Consider the following 10754-nt stretch of genomic DNA (forward strand, 5'->3'; position numbering starts at 1 on the left):
TTTTTTCTGTTGGGAGGAATGGTTAAATGAAGCAGAAACAGCAGCAACAGACGAATAAACTATAAAAAAACATGTGTGTACAGCATTCTCATTCACAGCTTACAAATTCAAATGTAAAGTCTACAAACTAGTAACAATCTGGTTAACTTTGTGTGAAACGTACCTTGCAGCAACAGAAAAGCCACCTACGCCACCAAGGATGATGTCGATGTTGATGTCGACACTGCTAAAGAGAAGATGCTTATTCTATTGTGTATTGAGGTGACAATAATTAAGCTAATAGCAGAGATTTATTGTGCTATTTCTATCAATAACGGACTGAATCAGTTTCTTTATTCTGGTCATTGGTTAAAGGGATGAATAATAAATAATTAATAAATTAATATAATCAATTGTATTTATCAATGAGTTAATAAATAATGGGGAACTTTCTAAAATGCAATGGCTGCCTGTGTGTACAGTGTGTGTGTGTGTGTGTGTGTAGGTGTGTGTGTGTGAGTGTGTACATGCTTGAACTGTCTACGATATTATTCCTCTTACTTGGGCTCAAACTGATTCAGAAACAAGTTCATTCGAAGCAGTGTGAAATTCACAAAATACAACCAAGAAATACAACCAAGAGTCAGACACACTGATATATTGATAATGTCTAAATAGACGATCTTTGGCGAGAACTTGCTGCCTCTTCCTCCTCTCTAGCACGGTTGCCAAGCAACAGGACAGTGGGCGGGGAGAACGGTCTGGGGGCGTGGCGGACTGATCCTCCTCCAAGGCCGAGAGGAGGAGGGACACGGGGCTGGACTTCTCAAACGCCGGCAGGGTATGAAACGCAGCTGAACCTTTTCAGCAGCCGTTGGAATAACAAAAATTGCTACCTGCTCGCCGGTTCACCGAGAGATATTCACGCAAACGCAACAAGCAGCGGGAGAAAATGTCTAACGCTAACTGGAAACCCTTTGTTTTCGGCGGTCTGGCTTCTGTTACGGCGGAATGCGGTGAGTGATGTGTCTTGTGTCTGCTAGCTAGGCCGGGGCGGATTAATGCTTTGACTCCTACATGTGATTCACCGTCTAATGCGTGATTATCCGCCGCTCTGTATTGCAGGGACCTTCCCAATCGATTTAACCAAGACGCGGCTTCAAGTTCAAGGCCAGGTGGGCGACAGCAAGTACCGAGAGATCCGCTACAGAGGCATGCTCCATGCTATGGCCAGGATATGCAGGGAGGAGGGGCTCAGAGCACTGTATTCAGGGTGAGTCTTTTGTATGTATGTGCGCGCGCATGTGTGTGTTTTAGACAGAGGAGTTAGAATCTTACCTTCTAATTGTTTCTCTTTTACAGTATTGCCCCTGCCATGTTGCGTCAGGCATCCTATGGGACCATAAAGATTGGCACCTACCAAAGCTTCAAGCGGCTACTAGTTGACAGACCTGAGGGTGAGACCCAGTCACGCATGCTCACACAATCTGGCTATCCCATGCCCATACATCAATACACTGTTATCAGCATAGTGTGTGTGTGGGCTCTGTGAAACTGCTGGAGATAGTGCCTGTGCGTCTTTCACATCCACACCAGAGGCTTCTACAGTAACAAGCACATTCCTAACCCACCCACCCTGAAGGTCACAGGGGAGGCACAGACATGTGTGTGACCTACTTCAACGTGTCTCCTCCTTTTTTCAGAGCGAGGGGTTCGTTGTAACTCTGTGTGTCTGTGCGTGTAATAAGACTCTTAATGGGAAACTGCAATAGTTTACAGCCCCGTGCCTGGAACCCAGCCTGGTTACAGTTACAGCATGCCTCTCACTCTTCTCCTCTTTCAGATGAGACACTGCTGACTAACGTGGCGTGTGGTGTTCTCTCCGGAGTCATCTCCTCCTCCATCGCCAACCCCACCGATGTGCTAAAGGTAGCTAATAACACACACACACACACACACACACACACACACACACACACACACACACACACACACACATAAAGGTTGTCATGGATCTCCCCTGTGTGTTGTCCTGATTTTTCTCAATCTGTGCAGTCGTGCCATCAATTATCCACCAGAGCAGTAGAGCTGGTTTGGTTTCATTTCTCGGAACAGCAACAAATGATGTGCAGCCGCCCTCCGTGGAAAAACAGGGCAGTCTTCTTTCAGAGCACATTCAGACTTGTTCTGTTATAGATACAGCTGGAATAACTCAAGTGACCTTGGATTAAGACCATGTTTAATCTGGCACAGTGCTATTTTTAAGACCATGGGGAGTGCAGGGATGGGGGGGGCGGGTGTTACTAGTCCTCTTCCAGATGACTCTAACAGCTATAAACTGGTTTTGGTAGAGCGCCTAGTGGAGTGAAAGGCATCATGGTGCTATCAAGCCACCACTTGTGGATTATTTATAGACTAAGCCCTCTAGGACTTAACATAGTGTTCTGTAAACGATACGGACGCATGAATATGATCCGTGTGTGTGCATTGCTTGTCTGTGCGCATAATGTTTTGGCTGGCCTTTTCTCGCCATGCCCTATTAGGCATAACAACCTCCTCTCTTAAGTGTGAGTGTTAAGGGTTACAAGATGCGGCTGCAGGTTTGGAACATTGCGTTATGGTCACGGTGTGTTCTTGCTGTAGCCGCCAACTCATCACAGCCTCCCGGAGCCAGACAGTGAGCCGAGGCTGGTTTGTAAACAGCAGCCACTATGAAATGAAAAAAACAAAAGTCTAGCTCGGGGCGGGGAATTCCTGGAAAACAGGATGGGGAAAATACTTCAGGACAGTGTGCTTGCCAAAAATCTCAAACTTTTTGCCTTTGTATTCCAATACGCCTGTACTTGAATTTGTAACTTGGCTCGGTTGACTTTAGGCATTCCACACAGGCTGTGAGTGTGTGCATTGTCTCTGACTTCAAGTTCATGGACAACTACCCCTGTCTGTCCCTCCCAGATCCGCATGCAGGCTCAGGGAAGTGTGATCCAGGGCAGCATGATGGGCAACTTCATCAACATCTACCAGGAGGAGGGAACAAGAGGACTATGGAAGGTACACTAACACTGTTTCTCCACCTTCAAACTGCTGTATTCTGATTGATTTAATTTATTATAGTGTCACACAGCATACTGGTGCCCACATGGGCTTACAAGACACAAGTGAAACAAAGTGATCAAACAAAAGGCACAATGCTGAAAACATGGAATGCATGCTGTCAATCTACAATTAAATTCAAAATTACATTACAAACAATCAATTCCAGTATCGTAGTCAATATATCATTCAGAATTCAAAATAAGGATTCCTTCCTTCTTTCCCACACCTTAGAGATATATTGGGCAGTGTGAAAGTCATGGTTTCTAAACAGATATTCATGTCTTTGACCTTCCTCCGTCAGAAATAAATCACAATGAATTCGCTTATCGCACAACTTAATTCTCATATCATTATATAAAGGGCAATAAAACATAAAGTGAATTTCTCAATCTCATCTCAGCTGCAGAGTGAACAAAGTCGCTCTTCCTTTGAAGTGTTTGTTGGATTTGTATCAATTAATCTTTCATACTCAAATTTTCAACTTGCAATCTCTCTCTCTCTGTCTCTGTCTCTCTCGCTCAGGGTGTCTCTCTAACAGCTCAGCGGGCAGCCATCGTGGTCGGGGTCGAGCTCCCGGTCTACGATATCACCAAGAAGCATCTGATCATGTCCGGTCACATGGGCGACACAGTCTACACACACTTCCTGTGAGTGACACTGACACGAGGCTTGTTTGGCGAATCACATAGAGAACTGCAAAACACAAATCCTAGCCACTAACTGCCATTACAAAAGAGGAAGCTTTGTTAACACTCCTAGCTGCCCTACATGTGTAGTTCTTCATTTTTTATTTTTTATTTCTTGCTGTTCACATTCAGCTTTGGCAGCCAGGTACAGTATGTTTGTGCTTACTCAGCATGCCAAGCTCCAGCTGTCTAAAAATAGGCTGTAATTGCTGGATATCTGAGCAGAAGTACAATAATGCCGAGCTTTGTATTTCAGCCAGCAAATCTCCACTTGGCTGTGTGCATTTGTAGAAGTAAACATTGTCAGGGTCTTTAGACATTCCATCTGTACTTTGAGATATTTTCCATTTGGACAAACACATACTCTGACCAAATGACTGACTGTCACTGGACACAATTAAAACAAATGATTGTACTTTATAAAGGATAGTAAGTACTGTAACTTAAGTCCTTAGTTGACAGGATGACAACACTTTTTTTAGACCGGATCATCTAAATTTTTGAGATGGTGAATGAAGTTTATTTTCCAAAATAGAGAATAGAATAGAACATTTTAGAAATCAACTCTTCATATATAGACTCTCTTTCCTGGCTATATGTATTATTCAGCCACATTCTTAACATTCATACTTGCTGGACATCATCTTTTTCCCACTTAACAACCTTGATTTTTCCCTTTGTTACTGACCTGCTCACACCCACACATGTGTGTTTGGATAGTTTAATACTGGAAACACATGGTGAGGTGGTCATCATTCTAGATTTCGACTGAGTTGAGATTGCCAAAATCTTACTTTGAGAAATGGTTGCTTAGTAACACCTGCAACTATGCAACATTTGAGTTCATTCAATTGGTACAACACAATAGTAATTCAATCTTTTCCGGGAAAAATCCTCAGCTGCACAGGAAGTGATGTGCTTTATGTTTCTGGCAGCTGCAACAGTGGTTTGTTTGGAATAAATAGAAGAAGAACTGGGTAGTTAGCATGAGCAGGAAACTGTGCAAAAACACAACAGCAATGACAACTTGGCACCAAAGATGTCAGATGTTATCACTTTAACCTGTGGCTTGTCGTCCCCCAGGTCCAGTTTCGTGTGTGGCCTGGCAGGCGCTCTGGCCTCCAACCCAGTGGATGTAGTCCGGACCCGCATGATGAACCAGAGGGGAGGGGCTCTGTACCAGGGAACACTGGACTGTCTGCTGCAGGTCAGTCTCAGCTCCTAACAGGACAATATGTTCAGGGATTAAAGTTCTCCGTTGTTACGACGGATTTCCGTCAATTGGATTCCAGAGAGGCCATGTATGAGATCAGTGTAGATCCGAAGGGGAAAAAAAGCGAGGGGGGGGGGGTGTTACAGGACTTCGGAATCGCGCTACCAGGTGATAGGTAGCTGATTTGTATAGACATATAATCTACTTGGATGTCGGTAATTATAGGTATATAGCCTATATTTCTCGTTAGGCCATAATATTCTCGAATGCCTAATCCCTCTTTTGACTAGAATGCTGATAACGTAGGTTTGGCTCCCCATGTCCATTTCAAATAGATGGCTGTAGGCTATAATGTTATAATGTTCTTTTAATAATGTTATTTTATTTACATTAGCCTACTTAGCCTACTACTTTTGTAAGCAATGCAGTCATGACTGCATATTATAAATACAAACAATGTTATTATATTTTTCCTAAAAAAATCGCTCTTGCTCTAATATTACCATGCTACCTCTGATGTTGGTTGTTTCTCATCATCTCCTGTTTTAAGTAAAGGGTGTAAACATACAGCAAAAAACAGGGTTTAGGATGCAGCTAAAAATAATGGTTGAGTCGCTGAACGTTGGGATACAGTCACGTTGGATTTTCACTCATAGTGCGATTCGATAGAGTTCTACAAAGGACGGGTTGAGAGAATTCATTAATTAACTGCAGTGACGGACCTGCTGCTGAAGAACTGATGACAGAAGTCCAGAGGAACCCGGTGCTATTTACAAAGACCATTGCCTCTAAAAATGTTGAAAAGAAACGTGACATAGCGGTCAGAATCGGAACAGCTCTTGGGATTTGCGGTAAGGCAGTTTACTGACCTGGAAGCTAGTTAACTCGCTAACTTTTGCTAGCTAAACAAAATAGCATCATGTCTTGGCCAGCCTGACCGCAAATGCGCTATTATCCTATGTTTTTATAATATGACCGGGAGGGAACAACATGTGTCCCTTCAATAGCCTGTTGAAACCCGTTTAGCCACAGTAGTACAGGTGTTTCTCTCAACATGGGCTACAAGGGACTTTACTCTTTGATCCACAGTAGATGTGGTGTACAGAGTCTCCTACTGGTAAAAAAAAAAATGAATAGCTTCACTTGGTGGCCATCAGTACAATTAGCTCTCATATAAACAAAGCACAATAATCTAACTAGAAAAGGTTACATTTTCTGAAGAAAATTTGTGTGCTTGCTTCAGCAGGAGAAGGCTGAAGACAGTTGCATTTCATTACAAAGAGTTGTGTCTGTACATTTTCAGTATTTCGATCTGGTGTTTGAAGTAAAAAAGCTCCGTATAAGAGCATTATTGATTCTGCTAGCTCCTCTCTCTTTTGCGGCAATGCATGAACCCAAATCCATCGGCTCTGTCGTTATTTACTTTAGAGAGCGAGTAAAATAAAAGCACGTTGATAAAGCTCCATTGTTTTCTCTGAATATTTGGCACCAATATCGTTGTAGTGTGAACGCTTGAGCAAGAGCATATCATTATATTCTATCGTTATCTTTATAGTTGTCACTCTTTGTGTGAATGGGAATTTGTAGCAGACAAATGCGTTCCAGGTCGTGGCTTGTGCTTCGTTGAGACGTCCGCAGTATCACGTAGTGTGTGTGTGCGCATTGAAATTACGTAAAAGCAAACTGGCAACAGAAAAGCTGTTCAAAAGCATCTTCTTCCCTTAAAATGCTATTGGTCTCGAGTATTTAAATAAAGTGTAGGTTAAAGCCTTTTTACAGCTTGATGGCTGCATTAGAGAACAGCAGCAATGGTTATGCTGGGGTGGTGCTGAAATCTCATAATTTTACTTGTTTAGCAGGCGTCGAGGGCTAAGGGCCCTAATGTGGGGGCCTCCTCTGTAACTTGTTTTACAAATTGTAGATGGGGAATATGACTTGGCCTGAAAAAAAAATTTCAGTCAGAAGATTTTTTTTTGCTTTAATCCCTGTATGTTACAGACAGCCTCTTCAGATGGGAGGTCCAGACACCTCTGTGAATTTTATCTACTCGACCATGCAAGTAATAAAAGTAGTCTTTGCAGAGGAGCAATGAACAACACACATCTCATTCTGATTTCAGACTTCCGTGAAAGTGTCAAAATGATTTGATTTTTAGTTTTGATAATCAGCGGTCTATTAGCATGAAGAGGTACCTGCATGTGTATGTTTGAGTCATTGCCTCTGGTGATAATAAATGTTTCATATCAAATAGTAATATTAAATGCTTCGATCAACCCCTAAAGTTGCTGGTTTTCCAAATCCCAGGTAAAACTACCGCCCACAGCAGGCTTCAGGGTGATTATTAGAGGAATGGTTGTTTTTGTAAAGTGGGTTTTAACATGTTTGTTTTCTCTCCAGACGTGGCGCTCTGAGGGGTTCATGGCCCTCTACAAGGGCTTCTTCCCCAACTGGCTCCGCCTGGGACCATGGAACATCATTGTATCCTTTCCGCATCATATTAGCGCACCAGTCTGATATCTTTTGAGTTGGGGGTGGGGGGATGGAACCGGTGGGAAAAGTTGCATTTGGTGGTGTAAGGTGTTGTGCATTCCAAGCCATGATTCATTTGAGGAAAGCTTAGAGCAAATGCTAGCTAACTCTGTTATGTAACTGGGTTAAACGCTGATGGCTACTGCCTCAGTACCCCATTGCCTCGGGCTAGGAAGAAACCAGGGGGCCCTTGAGGGGGGTAAGAGGAGGAGGAGGAGAGGGTTGGGGCAGAAATGGGAGCAGTGGAGAGTGAAGTGTGTGTGTGAAAGTCTTTCCGGAAAGGCTAAGATCCTATTAAAGATGATGGAGAAGGGACTGTGGGGGGGGGGTGTTTTGCAGGTCATCATCGTGCTGCAACCAGGCCTGACCAGCGTAATGAGCTTATTGACTTGTCGGGTTACAGCAGAGTAGGCTGAGGTAACAAGGAAACAGCTACAACGGGGCCTTTGAGCTACAAGTACAGAAAGAGCCAAAATTCCTCAGACTGTGCGTCACATCTCTCTCTCTATCTCGGTGCATGGAAATTTCCACTTCCCTCCTTTGTGGCCCTTCACTCCGTGTCCAGTTCTTCCTCACGTACGAACAGCTGAAGAAGATTGACGTCTGATGGGTAGAACGAGGCGGCGAAGAAGAGGCAAGAACGAGGGAGCGCACCCTCAAAGAAGGGCAGGAAGGACCAAATGGCTGTGTGGATCCACGATGGAACCGCTGGATTGGGAACGGGGGTCGATGTACCATATAGACCCATGTGTGGGGGGGTAACATGAGCGTTTGCCTGATTCCTGTATGGGCTACATGTCTCATGAAGCCTGCGGCATGTGTGGAAGCCACTGTGATGGACACAAACACACACACACACATGCGTCTCCTGTTTCAGCTCATCCAAATGTCATCTTAAGTTTAAGCCATTAATTTAAATGCTCAGATTCATGTCACCTAATTTATTGACCAGTAACTAGGAGGGACATCCAGGACGCAATAGCAGTCTGCCACTGTGACTTGCCTTTGGATTGACTGAATGACTTTGTATCTCTATTAATTGTTCATTAATGCCGTTTTTTTTGACTCAGCACCTGCTTTAAAAATGGCTATGATATTATGGGGGAAAACATATGATGGGATTCAATCTTCTAAACCTGTTCTGGATTCCAAATTGAGTGCCTTAGTTTGTGATACTGCCTGTCTATGCCCGAGTCGCATAAGGACTGTTGGAGAATCTCAGAGATCTGCTGACAATCGCAGTGATCATTCCCTTTTGAAAAGAGAAAACGTTTGTGCGCACAAGTCGACAAGCTTGGGCTAGGAATCCGTCTGGTGTTTTCTTTTTTTTTTTTTTTCTTGATTGCTAAATAGAAAAATGGGTGTACGGAAAGGTGAACATATTTAATATCTCTGACTCTCCCTGGAGTATTTACCTTGAGTTAGAGCCTAGAATAAATTACAGTGTACTATAATAGCAGGTATATAAACAGCTTGAAGACCAGAGTGCAGATGCTGGCGTAAGATACACACACACACACACACCCATATGTGGCAAGAGCAGCGGTCCCTCATGCCAGACAGTAAATATAACCTCGGGGCAACCGGGTCGGGACGGTGCTCCCTGGGCTCCTGTGTCTGGTATGGTGTGTGTGTATCGCCGTAAGAACTTAATGACAAACACAGATGCATCTTATGTAACAGTAAACACTCGGTGGCATATTAAAGAGTGTCGTCACCCCCCCTACACACACACACTAGGGTCAGACCACTAGGGCAAGACTGGGTGTCCAAGGTCTGTCTTGAACACTGGAGATCTGTTCTATCATTTGGAGACATTTATTGGTCAAAGGCACTAAAAGCTTTACCTTCTGCGGCACCTGATCCACTATTTACTTTCTAAAGTGTATAAGAGAATTCTGAGGTTGCTTTCTACGCACTGTATTTGCACAAGGTAGTAGGTAGATGTGTTTTCTTGCACTGTAAAGACTGGATATGTCGCTGGCTGTCATGTGTGTGTGTGAGCCGTTAGTAGTGCCAAAGTCTGTATGCCGGTGCGACATTGTCATGCTGATGTAAATGCTGCTTCGGTTCTGTACATTTGAAATAAAACAGAATAAGTCTACTGGTGTTTTTGCCTTGCAGTTCCTCGTTCATCCACAGGGTGCCGCCGTGTAGCCACACTTGCGATGCCGGGACTCGACCCAGTTGGAAATCAATGGGGTGTTTATCGGTCTCCTCCACTGTCTCCCTTACATTCCCAGCCCCAACTACTTTTGGGCCCACAAATGTAGCACAGGCTTGTTTCTGAGGGAGCCCCGGTCTCTCTCAAACACACATGTACACGCAGCGTCCCGCAAACAACGACTTATGAATTATTCAGAGGAATCTAAGATGTAATTGTTCTTTTATTTCTGTGGGTAAATTCCCAGTTTTCCCTCATCAGAGCTGTTTTGAGGAGATGATGGGAGCTCAAGGGAGTGCAGTGGGAACGATCGCGGTGAACTCCAGTCTCTGTGTGGGTGTGTGTGTGTGTCTGTGTGTGTGCCTTGTTCTTTTATTTAGGGAGCGTTACCATGGGACTTATTAGTTGTGTGAGAACTGTTATTGTTGTATCTGCTTCATCAAAGCCACCATGAGTTGCATTCCCACGTTGTTGTGGGTGTGACAAGCTTGCTGCATTGAATATCTGAACTCCAAACAATGCCAGACGGAGGAGACAAGGGTCTGTCTGCTGTGTCTGGTCTGTATTCTGTCTAAAACACTGCAGTCACATTGACCTAAAAGGACACTGTTGCCTTTGCGAGTCCAGTTGACATCTATGTCGAATCGAGACACTAAAGCATCCCGTAATGTCCATGGCTTGAGTTGGACACACAGCAGTGGGCTCATTCAGAATAAGGAGTGGGGAGGGGGGGTTCTTCAAGGCTGGACCAGGACCTGGCATCTATAGGTTGCCACTATAGCCTGGCCTCACTTCCCTGGCACAGTCCTTTACAAGCTGTACAAGCATGGCCACAGGGGATTCCGGCAGTCACAGACACGCTGCATTGTGGGTATTATTTGCTGCCTGGCCCAAGGGTGCAGGGAGCTGGCTGTATTGTGTTCCAGGGATCAGAGCGAGTGCATGTGTCGGAGGGATAAGGCTCTGCTCTCTATTCCAAACGGTCCCCCCTTTCTCTCCTTCTTTTTGTCTCGTTCAGCCATTTCTCAGATGAAAACACTGGCTGCGGCAACACAAGGAAGGATAAATGGCCGAACGGATGGAAATG

The 10754-nt window shown here is 44.3% G+C and overlaps 1 protein-coding gene across 1 annotated transcript; it reads left to right on the top strand.

The window, feature by feature from the left end:
• Positions 1-805: 805 nt before the first annotated feature.
• LOC139664191 (kidney mitochondrial carrier protein 1) lies at positions 806-9599 on the top strand. The gene is made up of 9 exons (XM_071542937.1): positions 806-995; positions 1105-1252; positions 1342-1436; positions 1823-1908; positions 2935-3030; positions 3598-3722; positions 4845-4968; positions 7372-7452; positions 8069-9599. The coding sequence occupies exons 1-9, from the start codon at positions 932-934 to the stop codon at positions 8108-8110; spliced, it is 861 nt and encodes a 286-aa protein (XP_071399038.1). The 5' UTR covers positions 806-931; the 3' UTR covers positions 8111-9599.
• The last annotated feature ends 1155 nt before the right edge of the window (positions 9600-10754 follow it).

This window comes from Centroberyx affinis, unplaced genomic scaffold (genome assembly GCF_046629955.1).
Source record: "Centroberyx affinis isolate AG114_WGS23_722 - 3 ecotype Tasmania unplaced genomic scaffold, CSIRO-AGI_Caff_v1 ptg004204l_1, whole genome shotgun sequence".
Taxonomy (NCBI): domain Eukaryota; kingdom Metazoa; phylum Chordata; class Actinopteri; order Beryciformes; family Berycidae; genus Centroberyx; species Centroberyx affinis.

Coding starts and splice junctions, on each gene's coding strand:
- LOC139664191 (XM_071542937.1), top strand. CDS start 932: ATGTCTAACGCTAACTGGAAACCCTTTGTTTTCGGCGGTCTGGCTTCT. Junction 3,031..3,597: donor GAACAAGAGGACTATGGAAG/GTACACTAACAC, acceptor TCTCTCGCTCAG/GGTGTCTCTCTAACAGCTCA. Junction 7,453..8,068: donor TGGGACCATGGAACATCATT/GTATCCTTTCCG, acceptor CTCCGTGTCCAG/TTCTTCCTCACGTACGAACA.